This window comes from Schistocerca cancellata, chromosome 5, assembly GCF_023864275.1.
Source record: "Schistocerca cancellata isolate TAMUIC-IGC-003103 chromosome 5, iqSchCanc2.1, whole genome shotgun sequence".
NCBI classification, from domain to species: Eukaryota; Metazoa; Arthropoda; class Insecta; order Orthoptera; family Acrididae; genus Schistocerca; species Schistocerca cancellata.
Window position 1 is genome coordinate 661,719,470 of NC_064630.1, and position 21,455 is coordinate 661,740,924.

At 45.1% G+C, this 21,455-nt stretch overlaps 1 protein-coding gene across 1 annotated transcript in view; it reads right to left on the reverse strand.

The window, feature by feature from the left end:
- Window positions 1-722: 722 nt before the first annotated feature.
- Window positions 723-21,455, reverse strand: part of LOC126188746 (uncharacterized) — a 156,196-nt gene continuing 135,463 nt past the window's right edge. The window contains exon 8 of the mRNA XM_049930355.1: window positions 723-919. Coding sequence (XP_049786312.1) covers window positions 723-919 — 197 coding nt within the window. The remainder of the gene's footprint in view (window positions 920-21,455) is intronic.

The following is a 21,455-nucleotide window of genomic DNA, read 5'->3' on the forward strand; positions in this document are numbered from 1 at the left end:
CATTTTTTTTCTTCTCTTGCATAGCATTTTAAATTTACAGCCTGCCAGATGGCAAAGTGTCTGAACTAGTAGCAGAGTGATGACATTTTTAACAGTTTTACTGTGCTATAACCGAAAACATTACAACCGAAAAATGTTTTATCAAGCATAACTTAAAAATATTGCTTTCAGTAATATTTTCAGTGCAAAGTAGCTTCCCTTGCTCCGGGATCTACAGCGAAGAGCAGAACAGGTTGTCTGAATACTAATTCCTGCTTTCTAAATGGAAGTTAAGAAACTAGCAAACAGGGACAAAGCCGAGAAATATTACGCTACATAGTTGAACCAAAGTATAGAGTAATCTAAATAATCACGATAAGTAAATGACTAAATTATACAATAGTCATGCATTTCTCTTAAAAATAAGAAACTTTCTGGCTAATTCCGTATTTAACAATCTGTATTCGAGCATCCGTAAATTCTGTCCAAGATACATGAAGGAAATGAAGCACACCAGAATTTTTGTTTTTTGATGAGCACGAAAAATTGTGTGAAACATAACATCATTCCCAGAAAGAATTTTCATCCTGCAATCTCTTTGAAACTGCATGGCAAATTAAAACCGGGTGCCAGACCGAGATTGGAACTAGAACCTAGACCTTTAGAGCACTTGCCAGCAAAAGGCGAAAGTTCCAGGTTCGAGTCTCGGTGCGGCACATGGTTTTAATTTGCTATGAGGTAGCTTAACAGTCAAAACAGCTACTGCTGGGTAATTCGAACCTGAGCTTGGTGGGGAAAATAGTGGCGACGGCGCCGAGCACACAGGTGCAGACGATGTTGACGTTGGCCAGGTAGGTGGTGAACAGAGCCACCGTCGTCACCCAGCCCGTGGACCACAACACTGACATGCAGAAGACGCTGCTCAGCAGGCAGCACAAGACTGCAACAAGGCAAGCGCCAAGAGTCTGCGGCCGTCTGCAGAGGCGACGTTCGCTTAGGTAGCTCTCCGATTTCTACACGTTACTGAACAGTGGTGTCTTACCAATTTTCACAAAAATGCTCCTGCAGCACACAACTCGTGGTGTGCAACGCGAGTATAAAAACACATTCATAAAGGGTAAGGTTGAAAACAGAGAAACTTTATTTCTCTTAAAAGACATCATAGTCGCCGTTGACTGTGTGAAATATTTTTTATTACGATTGCAATTTTGGCCTTAGGGCCATTTTCAAGTAACACTGCAAAAGTTACCTAAACACAAAAAAAAATGAAGCACAGGGTGTTACAAAAAGGTACGGCCAAACTTTCAGGACACATTCCTCACACACAAAGAAAGAAAATACACTCCTGGAAATGGAAAAAAGAACACATTGACACCGGTGTGTCAGACCCACCATACTTGCTCCGGACACTGCGAGAGGGCTGTACAAGCAATGATCACACGCACGGCACAGCGGACACACCAGGAACCGCGGTGTTGGCCGTCGAATGGCGCTAGCTGCGCAGCATTTGTGCACCGCCGCCGTCAGTGTAAGCCAGTTTGCCGTGGCATACGAAGCTCCATCGCAGTCTTTAACACTGGTAGCATGTCCCGACAGCGTGGACGTGAACCGTATGTGCAGTTGACGGACTTTGAGCGAGGGCGTATAGTGGGCATGCGGGAGGCCGGGTGGACGTACCGCCGAATTGCTCAACACGTGGGGCGTGAGGTCTCCACAGTACATCGATGTTGTCGCCAGTGGTCGGCGGAAGGTGCACGTGCCCGTCGACCTGGGACCGGACCGCAGCGACGCACTGATGCACGCCAAGACCGTAGGATCCTACGCAGTGCCGTAGGGGACCGCACCGCCACTTCCCAGCAAATTAGGGACACTGTTGCTCCTGGGGTATCGGCGAGGACCATTCGCAACCGTCTCCATGAAGCTGGGCTACGGTCCCGCACACCGTTAGGCCGTCTTCCGCTCACGCCCCAACATCGTGCAGCCCGCCTCCAGTGGTGTCGCGACAGGCGTGAATGGAGGGACGAATGGAGAAGTGCCGTCTTCAGCGATGAGAGTCGCTTCTGCCTTGGTGCCAATGATGGTCGTATGCGTGTTTGGCGCCGTGCAGGTGAGCGCCACAATCAGGACTGCATACGACCGAGGCACACAGGGCCAACACCCGGCATCATGGTGTGGGGAGCGATCTCCTACACTGGCCGTACACCACTGGTGATCGTCGAGGGGACACTGAATAGTGCACGGTACATCCAAACCGTCATCGAACCCATCGTTCTACCATTCCTAGACCGGCAAGGGAACTTGCTGTTCCAACAGGACAATGCACGCCCGCATGTATCCCGTGCCACCCAACGTGCTCTAGAAGGTGTAAGTCAACTACCCTGACCAGCAAGATCTCGGGATCTGTCCCCCATTGAGCATGTTTGGGACTGGAAGAAGCGTCGTCTCACGCGGTCTGCACGTCCAGCACGAACGCTGGTCCAACTGAGGCGCCAGGTGGAAATGGCATGGCAAGCCGTTCCACAGGACTACATCCAGCATCTCTACGATCGTCTCCATGGGAGAATAGCAGCCTGCATTGCTGCGAAAGGTGGATATACACTGTACTAGTGCCGACATTGTGCATGCTCTGTTGCCTGTGTCTATTTGCCTGTGGTTCTGTCAGTGTGATCATGTGATGTATCTGACCCCAGGAATGTGTCAATAAAGTTTCCCCTTCCTGGGACAATGAATTCACGGTGTTCTTATTTCAATTTCCAGGAGTGTATGTTATGAGGACATGTGTCCGGAAACGCTTACTTTCCATGTTAGAGCTCATTTTATTACTTCTCTTCAAATCACATTAATCATGGAATGGAAACACACAGCAACAGAACTTACCAGCGTGACTTCAAACACTTTGTTACAGGAAATGTTCAAAATGTCCTCCGTTGGCGAGGATACATGCATCCACCGTCCGTCGCATGGAATCCCTGATGTGCTGATGCAGCCCTGGAGAATGGCGTATTGTATCACGGCCATTCACAATACGAGCATGAAAAGTCTCTACATTTGGTACCGCGACTGCGTAGACAAGAGCTTTCAAATGCCCCCATAAATGAAAGTCAAGAGGGTTGAGGTCAGGAGAGCGTGGAGGCCATGGAATTGGTCCGCCTTTACCAATCCATCGGTCACCGAATCTGTTGTTGAGAAACGTACGAACACTTCGACTGAAATGTGCACGAGCTCCATCGTACATGAACCACATGTTGTGTCGTACATGTAAAGGCACATGTTTCTAGCAGCACAGGTAGAGTATCCCGTATGAAATCATGGCGGTGAATCGAGGAAATACAGTGCATACTGACGAAACTAAAATGAGCTCTAACATGGAAATTAAGCGTTTCCGGACACATGTCCACATAACATCTTTTCTTTATTTGTGTGTGAGGAATGTTTCCTGAAAGTTTGGCCGTACCTTTTTGTAACACCCTGTATACATAATTAAACAAACATTTCATTAAGATAGTAGCGTAATTATAAAAATTGGTGAGAAATATACATAGCTTACATTTTGTCAGAATATAAGACTATCTGACATGAGTACATGTCGTCTTTTTTTTCCTTTATTGTTAATTTCACACCTGATACAGGTAGCCCAGCAGCGGCATATTACGCCGTTCTTCGGCCACAGATAAAACAAATGATACAAAAGAAGACAATCGCAGAACAGACACGGTGGATATACAAACGTAGACATACAAAATTAAAACACACGGAGCCGTTAACGGGCGCAGAGTCCAAAATAGAAATGTTCAGACACGTGGACACGCACAGAGATGACAGATGACACGCGCGAACGTTGGAGCACAAACGATGAAACACTTGAACACGAACACGACGGCACACACAAACACTAGGCGATGATCTCTGGCGTGTGAAAGTTCACTATACGTGTACGAGTCCGGCGACCTGCCAAAAGAGGAAAAGGGGGGGGGGGAGGGAGAGGGGAGGGGTATAGATGCCAGTGGCAGAGGACATGGGAGGGGGAGGAAAGAAGGTAGGGGGGTAGGGGAATCCTGGGGCAGGAGGGAGGGAGGAAGGGAGGAGGGACAGAAGGGGGAGAGGGTGCCCCCAGGAAAAAATACTGGGTGCAGTAGAGGAGGATCAAAGTTGGTAGGAGGAGTAGATGGAGGGTATGAGGGCATCAACAGGGAGGGGGAGTTGGTGGAAGCCACCTTGGGCGAGGGTATGGAGAGTGGAGAGATGAAGAGCAGGTGGGATGTGGGAATGCAGGTGCGGCAGCAGACGGGGGCGGGAGAGGATGGGAGAGACAAGCGGGTGAGCGGGATCAAGTTTGCAGGAGGTGTAGAGGATCTGTATCCGTTCATGGAAAAGTAGGAGGTGCAGAAACGGAATGAGGTCATAAAGAATCCGCGTGGGGGAGGGGAGACGGATGCGATAGGCGAGTCAAAGCGCATGGCGTTCTAGGATTTGTAAAAGACAGGAGGGGCGGAGATCCAGGTGGGATGAGCGTAGCAGAGGATAGGGCGGATAAGGGATTTGTAGGTGTGGGGGATGGTGGAGGGGTCCAGACCCCATATGTGGCCAGAATGGAGCTTGAGGAGACGGGATCGGGAGCGTCCCTGGGCTTGGATTGCCCGGAGATGGGGGGTCCAGGAGAGGCGACGGTCAAGGGTGACACTTAGGTACTTAAGGGTGGGGGTGAGGGCCATGTCGCCGTTTTTTTTTCTTTATTGTTATTTTAAACCTGTACAACAGGCAGGCTGTCAGCAGCATTCTACGCTGCTCTTCAGCCATAGGATACACAATGAGAGATAAACACGGAGAAGACACATAAGTTACAGAACGGTGGGCAATAAAACAGGAGACACATAAAGACAAACACGGAGCTGTTCACACTCGACGGGAATCCACACTGCAAACTGTTGATACGACGCACAAACACTGAAGAAGACGATGGCACTGGTTAACGATGGAGTGTGACGGTGAACACTGAATACTAAGCATGACGGCACACACGAGACACTGATGGCGGTGATCTCCGGCGCGCGAATGTCCACGTAGCGTGTGCGAGTCCAGGGACCTGCCAAGAGGGGAACAGGGGTGAGGTGGGGGAGAGGGGAGAACAAGGATGCCAATGGCTGAGGATACGGGGGCAGGAGGAGAGGGACAGGAGAGGGGAAGCCCGGGGGAAGAGTGGGGAGAAATGGAGGAGGGAGGGAAAAGGGAGAGAAGGGAGGGAGGGTGCCCAGAGGAGCAAGCACAGGAGGAGGGTGGGAGGATCAAAGTTGGTAGGAGGGGTAGATGGAGGCGAGGAGGGCATCATCAGGGTGAGGGAGCTGGCGGAAGCCACCTTGGGAGAGGGTAAGGAGGGTGTAGAGATGGAGACCGGGTGGGACGTAGGAATACAGGCGCGGCAGCGGGCGGGGGTGGGAGAGGATCGGGGAGACGAGCGGGTGAGGAGGATCGAGTTTTCGGTAGGTGTACAGGATCCGTATCCTTTCAAGGAAAAGGGGGAGGTGGGGGAAGGGGATGAGATCGTACTGGATCCGCGTGGGGGAGGGGAGACGGATGCGATAGGTGAGGCGGAGAGCATGACGTTCAAGGATTTGGAGGGATTTGTAAAAGGTAGGGGGACGGAGATCCAAGCCGGATGGGCATAACAAAGGATAGGGCGGATGAGGGATTTATAGGTGTGGAGGATGAAGGTGGGGTCCAAACCCCACGTACGGCCGGAGAGGAGCTTGAGGAGACTGAGTCGAGAGCGTGCCTTGGCTTGGATTGTCCGGAGGTGGGGAGTCCAGGAGAGGCGACGGTCGAGGGTGACGCCAAGGTACTTAAGGGTTGGGGGCGAGGGCGATAGGACGGCCATAGATGGTGAGATAGAAATCAAGGAGGCGGAAGGAAGGGGTGGTTTTGCCTGCAATGATCGCATGCATGTCGTCATCAAAACGTAGCCATTTGACCGCTAGAGTCCCACAAGATCCGATGAGTACAACACTTATACATCGTAAAATGTTGTTAAATATGCACTGTATTGTCAGTGTTACCATCGTTCTAACAATCTATCACAAATAGAAGCTCAGGTGCACTGACAACATGTGGAGCTAAGTGTGTTGGCGCAAAAATACATTTACTAAAGATACTGCCTGTACACGTAGCAAAGATAGTGCACAACAAGGATACAACTTATAAGCTTTATATCGTAAAGTCTTTTCATCTGTCGACGTCAGCTATCTAAATAGTGCTATAATTGTAAGGGGCAGTAGGACTGATCAGAGAAATGTTTCTTATATGACGTTGTACGGTTTGGGCTGACACCCAAGTATTTTGGTTTGGAGCAGTTTTGTAGTCTAAACCCTTCCCATTCCGTTCCCAACTGTATTGAGGCTTCTCTATTACAGAGCTGGAATGCGCTTACATAATTTTTTCTGCATTAAGTCGAAGGTGATTTTCCTAATAGCATTAACTAATAGCACTGTAACATCTGCAAGCCTGAAACGTGTCATACCCAGTAGATGCAAGCCACAGAATGCTGTGGACGGATATTTCTGTCATGCCAACTTAAAGGGCTAGTACTATATTTTAAATTGCGAATTACATTAAAAAACTCATTTATTTTCTGTTCGAGCACTTTATTCTTACAAAATACCAAAGAGAACCAATCCTACGTCTGCTGACATGAACTATCAATGAAATTTAGTACTGAATGTTAGATAGTTCATTAAAACTTCAATAAATTGCAAGAAATTTCGGAGGAGAATTGCGTTCAAAACTGAGTTTTTGTTCTTGCAGTGGATTGGATGAAGTGCCAGCTGGAAGTTTATGCCTCTCTCAACATCAAGAGTTTTCAGTCAACTGTGTATTATATTTGGTTTGGTCTGAACGAAGTTTGTAGCATCAAAGTGTACGTGGACCGGGTTTAGTTTTGTTTTACAGCCTCTTACAGAGCTTCACTATGCTGATGACTAGGGGAAGGGGACAGGATCAAACTGAAGTCTCTTATGGATCAGCATCTGGTAGCATGTGGTGAATTTGCTTTGCGAAGATCACAATTTTGTCAGGGGATAGCGCGGAAAGAGAATGTTAATCGCCCTGCCTTGGCATCGCTGGATACGCCCGTGACCGCATACCCCTCAAGCTGGCAGAAATATCCGGAAGAGTCTCAGGGGCTAAGACCAAAATATTTAACATTGAAAACAGGAGCTGGGTTCGAAGTGAATTGCACAAAAAACGTGCGAATGACTTCAGCCACTGTCTTATCGATTTTCAAACTCCTCTTTCCGTGCTACTTCCGTGCAATTGGCTGGTTAATACGCACCACGTCATTGTCCTGAATTAAGTCAGTGGTGGAAGGTGACTGTGTGGCCTCCAGGTTCCAGTTTCACCCCAACCATTGCACTCCAAGGTGAACAGTGCGCTCATTTAAGGGGGTTCACTACTATTCTGAGCCATGAGCTTATAATTTTGAAAAGGATACGGGACTGTTGGTCCGTCTTGATGTAAACAGCTAATTGGTTATTTAATTTCCCAAACTAGTTGCGACTAAATACCGATATCTTCGGTAGGCTCCTTTGTTATAAAAAATGGAAAATTATTCGTCGTTACATTACATTACCGAAAAACTGTTATTGTTATATACAGACTACTGGCCATTAAAATTGCTACATCAAGAAGCAATTCAGATGATAAACGGTATTCATTGGACAAATATATATACTAGAACTGAAATGTGATTATATTTTCACGCAATTTGGGTGCATAGATCCTGAGAAATCAGTACCCAGAACAACCAACTCTGGCCGTAATAACGGCCTTGATACGCCTGGGCATTGAGTCAAACAAACAGAGCTTGGATGGCGTGTACAGGTACAGCTGCCCATGCAGCTTCAACACGACACTACAGTTCATCAAGAGTAGTGACTGGAGTATTGTGACGAGCCAGTTGCTCGTTCACCATTGACCAGACATTTTCAGTTAGTGAGACATCTGGAAAATGTGCTGGCCAGGGCAGCAGTCGAACATTTTCTGTATCCAGAAGATTAGATTAGATTAGATTAGATTAATACTAGTTCCATGGATCATGAATACGATATTTCGTAATGATGTGGAACGAGTCGAATTTTCCAATACATGACATAATTAGGTTAATTTAACAACATACTTAAGTTAATATAACAACTTTATTTTTTTGTGTGTGTTTTTTTATTTTTATTTATTTATTTTTTTTTATTTTTTATTATTTTTTTATAATTTTTTTTCTTAATTTATATCAAAAAATTCCTCTATGGAGTAGAAGGAGTTGTCATTCAGAAATTCTTTTAATTTCTTCTTAAATACCTGTTGGTTATCTGTCAGACTTTTGATACTATTTGGTAAGTGACCAAAGACTTTAGTGCCAGTATAATTCACCCCTTTCTGTGCCAAAGTTAGATTTAATCTTGAATAGTGAAGATCGTCCTTTCTCCTAGTATTGTAGTTATGCACACTGCTATTACTTTTGAATTGGGTTTGGTTGTTGATAACAAATTTCATAAGAGAGTATATATACTGAGAAGCTACTGTGAATATCCCTAGATCCTTAAATAAATGTCTGCAGGATGATCTTGGGTGGACTCCAGCTATTATTCTGATTACACGCTTTTGTGCAATAAATACTTTATTCCTCAGTGATGAATTACCCCAAAATATGATGCCATATGAAAGCAATGAGTGAAAATAGGCGTAGTAAGCTAATTTACTAAGATGTTTATCACCAAAATTTGCAATGACCCTTATTGCATAAGTAGCTGAACTCAAACGTTTCAGCAGATCATCAATGTGTTTCTTCCAATTTAATCTCTCATCAATGGACATACCTAAAAATTTGGAATATTCTACCTTAGCTATATGCTTCTGATTAAGGTCTATATTTATTAATGGCGTCATACCATTCACTGTACGGAACTGTATGTACTGTGTCTTATCAAAATTCAGTGAGAGTCCGTTTACAAGGAACCACTTAGTAATTTTCTGAAAGACAGTATTGACAATTTCATCAGATAATTCTTGTTTCTCAGGTGTGATTACTATACTTGTATCATCAGCAAAGAGAACTAACTTTGCCTCTTCATGAATATAGAATGGCAAGTCATTAATATATAATAAGAACAACAAAGGACCCAAGACTGACCCTTGTGGAACCCCATTCTTGATAGTTCCCCAGTTTGAGGAATGTGCTGATCTTTGCATGTTACGAGAACCACTTATTTCAACTTTCTGCACTCTTCCAGTTAGGTACGAATTAAACCATTTGTGCACTGTCCCACTCATGCCACAATACTTGAGCTTGTCTAGCAGAATTTCATGATTTACACAATCAAAAGGCTTTGAGAGATCACAAAAAATCTCAATGGGTGGTTTTCGGTTATTCAGATCATTCAAAATTTGACTGGTGAAAGCATATATGGCATTTTCTGTTGAAAAACCTTTCTGGAAACCAAACTGACATTTTGTTAGTACTTCATTTTTACAGATATGTGAAGCTACTCTTGAATACATTACTTTCTCAAAAATTTTGGATAAAGCTGTTAGAAGGGAGATTGGGCGGTAATTGTTGACATCAGATCTATCCCCCTTTTTATGCAAAGGTATAACAATAGCATATTTCAGTCTATCAGGGAAAATGCCCTGTTCCAGAGAGCTATTACACAGGTGGCTGAGAATCTTACTTATCTGTTGAGAACAAGCTTTTAGTATTTTGCTGGAAATGCCATCAATTCCATGTGAGTTTTTGCTTTTAAGCAAGTTTATTATTTTCTTAATTTCAGAGGGAGAAGTGGGTGAGATTTCAATTGTATCAAATTGCATAGGTATGGCCTCTTCCATTAACAGCCTAGCATCTTCTAATGAACACCTGGATCCTACTATATCCACAACATTTAGAAAATGATTATTAAAAATATTTTCAACTTCTGACTTTTTGTTCGTAAAGCTTTCATTCAATTTGATGGTAATGCTGTCTTCCTCTGTTCTTGGTTGACCTGTTTCTCTTTTAATAATATTCCAAATTGTTTTAATTTTATTATCAGAGTTGCTGATTTCAGACATGATACACATACTCCTGGATTTTTTAATAACTTTTCTTAATATAACACAGTAGTTTTTATAATTTTTGATAGTTTCTGGGTCACTACTCTTTCTTGCTGTCAGATACATTTCCCTTTTCCGGTTACAAGATATTTTTATACCCTTAGTAAGCCATGGTTTGTTACAAGGTTTCTTACGAGTATATTTAACTATTTTCTTGGGGAAGCAGTTTTCAAATGCATTTACAAAAATGTCATGAAATAAATTATATTTTAAATTGGCATCAGGTTCACGGTACACCTCATCCCAGTCTAACTGCTGTAGGCTTTCCCTGAAATTTGCAATTGTTAAATCGTTGACTGAACGTACTACTTTGGAGGACTGTTTAGTATTGCTGAATGGAGCTATGTCATATATTGTAACCAGCTGTGCACCATGATCAGAAAGACCATTCTCAACAGGCTGAGCATTTATCTGGTTAAACTTATCTTGGTCTACAAAGAAGTTATCTATCAGTGAGCTGCTATCCTTTACCACCCGAGTAGGAAAATCAATAACGGGTGTCAAATTGAAAGAACCGAGTAATACTTCAAGGTCATTTTTCCTATTACCCTCTTTCAGAGAATCTACATTGAAGTCCCCACAAATAATAATTTGCTTCCCCCTGTCTGACAGATAGCACAACAAGGAGTCCAAATTTTTCAGAAATAGATGAAAATTTCCTGATGGGGACCTATATACAGTTACAATTATAAATGTGCCTTTATTTAATTTAAGCTCACAGGCACATGCTTCTATATGTTTCTCTACACAAAACTTTTTTGTTTCTATACTTTTTGCACAGTGATAACTTTTGACATATATGGCAACTCCTCCTTTCTCCATATTTTCTCTCATTACATGTGCAGAGAGCTTATAACCACTTACATTTACCTTATCCATATCAGTAACAATGTGATGCTCAGACAGGCATAGTATATCTATTTCATTCTCAGCTTCTAAATCTTCTAAACAAACCAGAAGCTCATCTACTTTATTCTTTAAACTCCCAATATTTTGATGAAATATACTTACATTATTTTTAATTATACTTTTATGAGAACCTTTCCTTATTCTAACATTTGCAGTACTCTCCTGTCTGAGTTTCTCATTGTGCTTAGGCCTAGTTCCTATACCAGTGGTCACATGGTGTTCAGAGAGACAGATTATGTCAACTGGGTTGGGTGACTTTAATTCATCAATGCAATTACCTAGGACTGAGATACAACTTGGTGGAGATAAAATTTCTGGTGATTGGTGAAAATTTATAATTGGTAGCTGTGATTGGTGATCTAATGTGCTGGAATTGTGCTGTTTAATTTCTTTCCTAAATTGAAGATTTGTTTCAATCCTGACCTCTTGTAGAACTTGACATCTTTCTGTCTTACCTATCCTAAAAAAGATGCTGCTCCAACACCTGTAACCACTGGTATTTTACCATTCATGGCAGTGCCTCCCCCCCTTAAATTTCCTGCTATTACCCCAGCCAGTTTCCCCTTCCCTTTCCTGTTGAGATGTAGGCCATGCCTGGTATAGTCCCACCTACTGAGATAATCAACAGGAACCACACCAATATGAGCCCCCGCACCTGACCCAAGCAGCCGTTCCAACTCCAAATTAACTCTCCCAACAGAAGAGTCCAATTGAGGCCGGTCATGGCGTCTCAGGACAGATACAAACTCAACATTGGTGTGTCTCGATGCCGACGCAATCTTCACCAGGTCACACTCTATACTGTACCCAGGATCTCTGTCGATGCTGTTCCCTGGCCCTCCCACAATAACCACGGTGTCTTCCCTGGTAAATCCTTTACAGAGTGAACCTAAATCCTCTGTCACCTGATCCAGACTAGCACTTGGTTTGAAAAAATTTGTGACCTGGTATTCTGGTCCTAATTCCTCCTGCAGAAGTTGGCCTACACCTCTGGCATGAGAACTGCCTAACAACAAAACTTTCTTCCTTATCGATGACTTTCCTACATTCTTTTTCAATTTCCTATTGAAAGTTTGTTGTGTCCTGTCTACACCTACCTCTGCTTGAGGCTCATCAGTTTCTAACTGAAGCAACAGGTCAAACTTATTTTTGACATTCACCACAAAACTGTCAGACTTAGTTCTAGGCCTGTTCCTTCTGCTACCTGTTGCCACTTCCCACCTCTCTTTGCCCTTCTCCCTTCTTAACCTGTCCAGATCTTCCCTAGCCTGATCTAGCTCAGCCTGAAGGGCAGCAATTTTCCCCTCCTGTTCCACTATCTTCCTATCTCTGCTGCAAATCCTACATAACCACTGATGAGCCTGATCCACTTTCCCAACACCCACGCCACTGCAGTCCCCCCAGTGAAAAAAACTACTGCATCCATCACACCAAACCCCGGAACTAACAATTCTACGGCAAGTCAGGCACTTCTCACTCATGGCAAAAATAATACTTTAGCTAGAATAAATCAATTAAATTACCGAAAATCAAAAAAGACGTTACAAGAATTAAGCCTATTCACAAATGTATATAAGCAAGTTTCTGATTTAAAATTCCGCTGTTTATCTGAGATCTGTATTAAAACAACGAAGGTATACGCTATTTATTATATATTTCACTCGATGGAATGAAAAAAAGGACAATTAAACGAGATACTTTAACTTTGATTCTCGAAAAACGTTACGAGAATTAGGCCTATAAACAAATGTATATAGGCAAGTTTCTGATATAAAATTACGCTGTTTTTCTGAAATCTGTATTAAAACAATAAAGTTATACGCTATTTACGGTAGTTTACTTATATGTTACCGAGAAACTAGTTAAATTACCGTGAAACAAGAAACAAACACGTTTACAAAATTTAAGCCTAAGCGCGACTTCGCGAAGTTACGATCTTTTCGTGTTTTCTGAAAAAATACGCAAAGAAAAGTCAAACCTTTAACGGCAAGACTAAACGATACACTAATGCACGTATTCAATTTGTTGTCGGCGTTAAACTAAATTATATTCCTGTCTAAATCACTTAACTTTCTGGAAATGCTTTCTGGCGTTACTTACTCGGCGGCCATCTTGCAACGGCAAGGCCCGCACAGGACATGCAGCATGTGGTCGTGCACTGTTCTGCTGAAATGTAGGGTTCCGCAAGGATCGAATGAAGGGTAGAGTCAAGGGTCGTAACAAATGGCTCTGAGCACTATGGGACTTAACATCTATGGTCATCAGTCCCCTAGAACTTAGAACTACTTAAACCTAACTAACCTAAGGACATCACACACATCCATGCCCGAGGCAGGATTCGAACCTGCGACCGTAGCGGTCGCGCGGTTCCAGACTGAAGCGCCTAGAACCGCTCGGCCACTCCGGCCGGCGGGTCGTAACACATCTGAAATGTAACGTCCACTGTTCAAAGTGCCGTCAGTGCGAACAAGAGGTGACCGAGACGTGTAACCAATGGCACCCCATACCATCACGCTGCGTGATACGCCAGTATGGCAATGACGAATACACGCTCCCAATGTGAATTCACCGCGATGTCGTCAAACACAGATGCGACCATCATGATGCTGTAAACAGAACCTGGATTCATCCGAAAAAATGACTTTTTGCCTTTCGTGCATTCAGGTTCGTCGTTGAGTACACCATCACAGGCGCTACTGTCTGTGATGCTGTCTCAAGGGTAAACGCAGCCATGGTCTCCGAGCGGATAGTCCATGCTGCTGCAAATGTCGTCGAACTGTTCGTGCAGATGGTTGTTGTCTTGCAAACGTCCCCATCTGTTGACTCAGGGATCGAGACGTGGCTGCACGATCCGTTACAGCCATGAGGATAAGATGCCTCTCATCTCGACTGCTAGTGATACGAGGCCGTTGGGATCCAGCACGGTGTTCGGTATTACCGTCCTAAACCCACCGATTCCATATTCTGCTAACAGTCATTGGATCTCGACCAACGCGTGCAGCAATGTCATGATACGATAAACCGCAATCGCGATAGGCTACATTTCGACCTTTATCAAAGTCGGAAACGTGATGGTACGCATTTCTCCTCGTTACACGAGGCATCACAACAACGTTTCACCAGGCAACGCAGGTCAACTGCTGTTTGTGTATGAGAAATCGGTTGGAAACTTTCCTCATGTCAGCACGTTGTAGGTGCCGTCACCGGCGCCAACCTTGTGTGAATACTCTGATTAGCTAATCATTTGCATATCACAGCATCTTCTTCCTGTCGGTTAAATTTCGCGTCCCTGCCCAATACAGATATTCCAACTCACGCCTCAGATCATTGCTAATCCCTTTCTGAACTTATACTGGAGAGCCAAAGAATCTGGTACATCTGCCTAATATCATGTAGGGCCACCGTGAGCACGCAGAAGTGCCGCAGCACGATCTGGTTTTGACTTGGTTCATGTCTGAAGTAATGCTGGAGGCAACTGACACCATGAATCCTGCAGGGCTATCCATACATCTGTAAGAGTACGAGGGGGTAGAGATTTCTCCTCAACAGCACATTGCAAGGCATCCCACATACGCTCAATAAATGTTCATATCTGGCGAGTTTGTTGGCCAATTCTGAACAGTGTTCCTGGAGCCTCTCTGTAGCAGTTCTTGACGTGTGGGGTGTCGCATTGTCCTGCTGGAATTGCCCAAGTCCTTCGGAATGCACAATGGACACGAATGGATGCAGGTAATCAGACAGGATGCTTACGTACGTGTCACCTGTCAGAGTTGTATCTTTACGTATCAGAAGTCCCATATCGCTCCAACAGCACACACCCCACACCATTACAGAGCCTCCACCAGCTTAAACAGTCACCTGCTGACATACAGGATACAGGAATTCATGAGGTTGACTCCATACCTGTACACGTCCATCCGCTCGATACAATTTGAAACGAGACACGTCCGATCAGGCAACATGTTTCTAGTCATCAACTGTCCAATGTTGGTGTTGACGGGCCCAGGCGAGGCGTAAAGCTTTGTATCGTGCGGTCATCAAGGGTACACGAGTGGGCTTTCGGCTCCGAAAGTCCATATCGATGATGTTTCGTTGAATGGTCCGCACGCTGAAACTTGTTGATGGCCTAGCATTGAAATGTGCAGCAATTCGCGGAAAGATTGCACTTCTGTCACGTTGAACGATTCTCTTCAGTCGTCGTTGATCCTGTTCAAGCACAATATATTTCCGGCCACAGCGATGTCTTAGATTTGATGTTTTACCGGATTCCTGATACTCATGGTACACTCGTTAAATGATCATACGGGAAAATCCCCACTTCATCGCTATTTCGGAGATGCCGTGTCCCATCGCTCGAGCGCCGACTGTAACACCACTGTCAAACCCACTTAAATCTTGATAACTGCCATTGTAGCAACAGTAACCGATATAACAACTGCGCCAGACATTTGTCTCGTGTAGGCGTTGCCGACGGCAGCGCCACGTTTTGCCTGTTTACATGTCTTTAGATTTGAATTCGCATGACTACACCAGTTTCTTTGGCGCTTCAGTGTAGATCAGTATTGCTGAGGTTCTCCAATAATTGATTCGGCCTACATCACTATGGTAGGTAAAGGTGAGATTCAGTATGTCTCAGGAACATTAGCTGTATATGACATTTTACAATGCCTTTTTTATTTCAATGACAATGCGTGAATACTAAGTTTTTACCTTTCTTTGCCAAACAGACTAACATATACCAGTCAACCCCAATTCCTTAAAGTATCGAATTCTCATGTGTAAAACAGCTTCATACGTCTGAATACTTTAGAAATGAGTTATGTATTAATTATTAGAATTTAAATATGTAAGAGACTAAAAACTTAGAGACGGTTTGAAATTAAGCTTCACGTTTGTTGGAAGTTCCTTGATATGTCTGCGTAAGCAGAAACACTAACGATCAAGTCCGAAAACAATTTATTGGAATGTTCAATTAACCAAAACAAATTCTCCGAGTGTATCACCAACACAAAACAGTGATCTGTTTTCGAATCACAACTACATACAAGAATAATATAGAAGACAACTGAAATAATTTCCTACTAGTCTCCGCCAGAGACTTCTCCGATATGCCAAGCCTAATCCAGAGATCGGTGAGAAGATCCAAGCCGGGCTGCTGGGGCGGCAGCTATCCATGTCTGCTGGCGGTCGATGAACTGCCGATGTGTGGCCGAGCGCCGGCCTTTATAGCGCTTCGGCGGATAAGTACCTCGGAACTATTTTCCATCACGTTGTTTGACGTGTGAAAATAATTCCGGGATCTGCAGTGACCTCTTCCTTACGTTTATGTGGGCCAGTAGTGGACCCTGGTGGCCGCTGGTGTCTTTGCTGTGGTGTTGTTGTTGTTGTGGTGGTTGTTGTGGCCGTTCATCAATATTTCCTGCCGGTTGTGTAGTGCTTCGGTTAGCCTGCGAGGCGGGCAACCGCGGCTGCAGGTTGTCAGTTTGGTTGCTGATACTCTAGGCGCCGTGATGTCTGGTGGAAAAGGCCAGCCGGCCGGAGTGACCGAGCGGTTCTAGGCGCTGCAGTCTGGAACCGCGCGACCGCTACGGTCGCAGGTTCGAATCCTGCCTCGGGCATGTATGTGTGTGATGTCCTTAGGTTAGTTAGGTTTAACTAGTTCTAAGTTCTACGGGACTGATGACCTCAGAAGTTAAGTCCCATAGTGCTCAGAGCCATTTGAACCATTTTTTTTGGAAAAGGCCACAGCATTCCTAAGTGCTCTCATTATCAAACATTGCATGAATCTAGTCTGGGTAATTGGTCTGAGTAATTTGCTCCCCATCTGAAAAAAGGAGGTAGTTTTTCAGGCATTCAAATGTACGCCGTCTCATCTCCTGAACTATTTGTCGTACAATGATATAATTTTTCAGGTACATTCAGGGATACACAGGTACTGTCAGAAAAATGTGTTGCGCAATCCGATCCCGGTGTTAAACTGTTTTGCAAATAGAATTCGTAGTAAAGAGGCAATAAATAACAACATCCTGTCCAATGCTGCCGTTTTACTGCATGGTCAGCGAAAATGTAGTACGTAACAAACTTTTTTCCTTCCATCATTTTGTCGGAAGTGCCAGTAAGAAAAAGTTTAGAAAAGGTTTGAAATTATGAATGTAGATTGCTGTGGCGGAGCAGGACTCAAATTCGGGATCTTTTCCTTTCATGGGCAAGTGCTCCGCTGGCTAAGCTACCCAAGCATAACCCACGACCCGTCCTCACAGCTGAACTTCCACCAGTATCCCATTTCCTATTTTTCTAACTTCATACAAGTTCACCCGCGAAACCTGAAGGATTAGCACTCCTGGAAGAAACGAGATGTCAGAGAAACGGCTAAGCCACAGTCTGGGAGATGTTTCCAGAATTTTTTTTTTCACGGTAAAGTGGAGTGTGCGCTGATATGACCCTTATTACCAGATTAAAAGCGTATCTATATCTACATCTACATTTATACTCCGCAAGCCACCCAAAGGTGTGTGGCGGAGGGCACTTTATGTGCCACTGTCATTACCTCCCTTTCCTGTTCCAGTCGCGTATGGTTCGCGGGAAGAACGACTGCCGGAAAGCATCCGTCAGCGGTAAAATCTCTCTAATTTTACATTCGTGATCTCCTCGGGAGGTATAAGTAGGGGGAGGCAATATATTCCATACCTCATCCAGAAACGCACCCTCTCGAAACCTGGACAGCAAGCTACACCGCGATGCAGAGCGCCTCTCTTGCAGACTCTGCCACTTGAGTTTTCTAAACATCTCCGTAACGCTATCACGCTTACCAAATAACCCTGTGGCAAAACGCGCCGTTCTTCTTTGGATCTTCTGTATCTCCTCTGTCAACCCGACCTGGCACGGATCCCACACTGATGAGCAATACTCAAGTATAGATCGAACGAGTGTTTTGTAAGCCACCTCCTTTGTTGATGGACTACATTTTCTAAGGACTCTCCCAATGAATCTCAACCTGGTTTCAAAAATGGTTCAAATGTCTCTGGGCACTATGGGACTTAACATCTGATGTCATCAGTCCCCTAGAATTTAGAACTACACTCCTGGAAATTGAAATAAGAACACCGTGAATTCATTGTCCCAGGAAGGGGAAACTTTATTGACACATTCCTGGGGTCAGATACATCACATGATCACACTGACAGAACCACAGGCACATAGACACAGGCAACAGAGCATGCACAATGTCGGCACTAGTACAGTGTATATCCACCTTTCGCAGCAATGCAGGCTGCTATTCTCCCATGGAGACGATCGTAGAGATGCTGGATGTAGTCCTGTGGAACGGCTTGCCATGCCATTTCCACCTGGGGCCTCAGTTGGACCAGCGTTCGTGCTGGACGTGCAGACCGCGTGAGACGACGCTTCATCCAGTCCCAAACATGCTCAATGGGGGACAGATCCGGAGATCTTGCTGGCCAGGGTAGTTGACTTACACCTTCTAGAGCACGTTGGGTGGCACGGGATACATGCGGACGTGCATTGTCCTGTTGGAACAGCAAGTTCCCTTGCCGGTCTAGGAATGGTAGAACGATGGGTTCGATGACGGTTTGGATGTACCGTGCACTATTCAGTGTCCCCTCGACGATCACCAGTGGTGTACGGCCAGTGTAGGAGATCGCTCCCCACACCATGATGCCGGGTGTTGGCCCTGTGTGCCTCGGTCGTATGCAATCCTGATTGTGGCGCTCACCTGCACGGCGCCAAACACGCATACGACCATCATTGGCACCAAGGCAGAAGCGACTCTCATCGCTGAAGACGACACGTCTCCATTCGTCCCTCCATTCACGCCTGTCGCGACACCACTGGAGGCGGGCTGCACGATGTTGGGGCGTGAGCGGAAGACGGCCTAACGGTGTGCGGGACCGTAGCCCAGCTTCATGGAGACGGTTGCGAATGGTCCTCGCCGATACCCCAGGAGCAACAGTGTCCCTAATTTGCTGGGAAGTGGCGGTGCGGTCCCCTACGGCACTGCGTAGGATCCTACGGTCTTGGCGTGCATCCGTGCGTCGCTGCGGTCCGGTCCCAGGTCGACGGGCACGTGCACCTTCCGCCGACCACTGGCGACAACATCGATGTACTGTGGAGACCTCATGCCCCACGTGTTGAGCAATTCGGCGGTACGTCCACCCGGCCTCCCGCATGCCCACTATACGCCCTCGCTCAAAGTCCGTTAACTGCACATACGGTTCACGTTCACGCTGTCGCGGCATGCTACCAGTGTTAAAGACTGCGATGGAGCTCCGTATGCCACGGCAAACTGGCTGACACTGACGGCGGCGGTGCACAAATGCTGCGCAGCTAGCGCCATTCGACGGCCAACACCGCGGTTCCTGGTGTGTCCGCTGTACCGTGCGTGTGATCATTGCTTGTACAGCCCTCTCGCAGTGTCCGGAGCAAGTATGGTGGGTCTGACACACCGGTGTCAATGTGTTCTTTTTTCCATTTCCAGGAGTGTACTTAAACCTAACTAACCTAAGGTCATCACACACATCCATGCCCGAGGTATGATTCGAACTTGAGACCGTAGTGGTCACGCGGTTACAAGCACCTATAACCGCACGGCCACTCCGGCCGGCTCAACCTGGCACCCGCCTTACCAACAATTAATTTTATATGGTCATTCCACTTAAAATAGTCCCAGCTATTTTACGGAAGTAACTGCTACCAGTGTTTGTTCTGCTATAATATAATCATACAATAAAGGATCCTCCTTACTATGTATTCGCATTACACTACATTTGTCTATGTTAACGGTCAGTTGCTACTCCCTGCACCAAGTGCCTATCCGCTGCAGATCTTCCTGCATTTCGCTGCAATTTTCTAATGCTGCAACTTCTCTGTATACTACAGCTTCATCCGCGAAAAGCTGCATTGAACTTCCGACACTATCTACTAGGTCATTTATATATATTGTGAAAAGCAATGATCCCATAAAACTCCCCTGTGGCACGCCAGAGGTTACTTTAACGTCTGTAGACGTTTCACCATTCAGAACAACATGCTGTGTTCTGTTTGCTAGAAACTCTTCAATCAAACCACACAGCTGGTCTGATATTCTGTAGGCTCTTACTTTGTTTATCAGGCGACAGTGCGGAACTGTATCGAACGCCTTCCGGAAGTCAAGGAAAATGGCACCTGTATCTAATATTTGGGTCTCACACGATCGCTGTTTCCGGAATCAATGTTGATTCCTACATAGTAGATTATTGGTTTCCAGAAATGACATGATACGCGAGCAAAAAAACATGTTCTAAAATTCTACAACAGATCGATGTCAGAGATATAGGTCTATAGTTTTGCGCATCTGCTCGACGACCCTGCTTGAAGACTGGGACTACGTGTGCTCTTTTCCAATCATTTGGAACCTCCCGTTCCTCTAGAGACTTGCGGTACACGGCTGTTAGAAGGGGGGGGGGGGGCAAGTTCTTTCGCGTACTCTGTGTATAATCGAATAGGTATCCCGTCAGGTCCAGTGGGCTTTCCTCTGTTGAGTGATTTCAGTTGCTTTTATATTCCTTGGACACTTATTTCGATGACAGCCATTTTTTCGTTTGTGCGAGGATTTAGAGAAACAGCTTGTTTAGTATTTCAGCTTTACGCGTGTCATCCTCTGTTTCAATGCCATCATCATCCCAGAGTGTCAGGATGTGCTGTTTCGAGCCACTTAATGATTTAACGTAAGACCAGAACTTCCTAGGATTTTCTGTCAAGTCGGTACATAGAATTTTTCCTTCTAATTCACTGAACGCTTCACGTTTAGCGCTCCTTACGCTAACTTTGACATTGTTTAGCTTCTGTTTGTCTGAGAGGTTTTGGCAGCATTTAAACTTGCAGTGAAGCTCTCTTTGCTTTCGCAGTAGTTTCCTAACTTTGTTGTTGAACCACGGTGGATTTTTCCCGTCCCTCAGAGTTTTACTCTGCACGTACCTGTCTAAAACGCATTTTAAGATTGCCTTGAAGTTTTTCCGTAAACACTCAACATTGTCAGTGTCGGAACAGAAATTTTCATTTTGATCTGTTAGGTAGTTTGAAATCTGCCTTCTATTACTCTTGCTAAACAGATAAACCTTCCTCCCTTTTTTTTATATTCCTATTTACTTTCACATTCAGGGATGCTGCAACGGCCTTATGATCACTGATTCCCTGTTATGCGCTTACAGATTCGAAAAGTTCGGGTCTTTTTGTTATCAGTAGGTCCAAGTTGTTATCTCCACGAGTCGGTTCTCTGTTTAATTGCTCGAGGTAATTTTCGGATAGTGCACTCAGTAAAATGTCACTCGATGCTCTGTCCCTACCACCCGTCCTAATCATCTGATCGAGACTCGAGTTCAGTACCTGTGCCGCCCATTCTGAAAATGCTCCGCATGAAAGGTAATATTTTAAACGAGGAC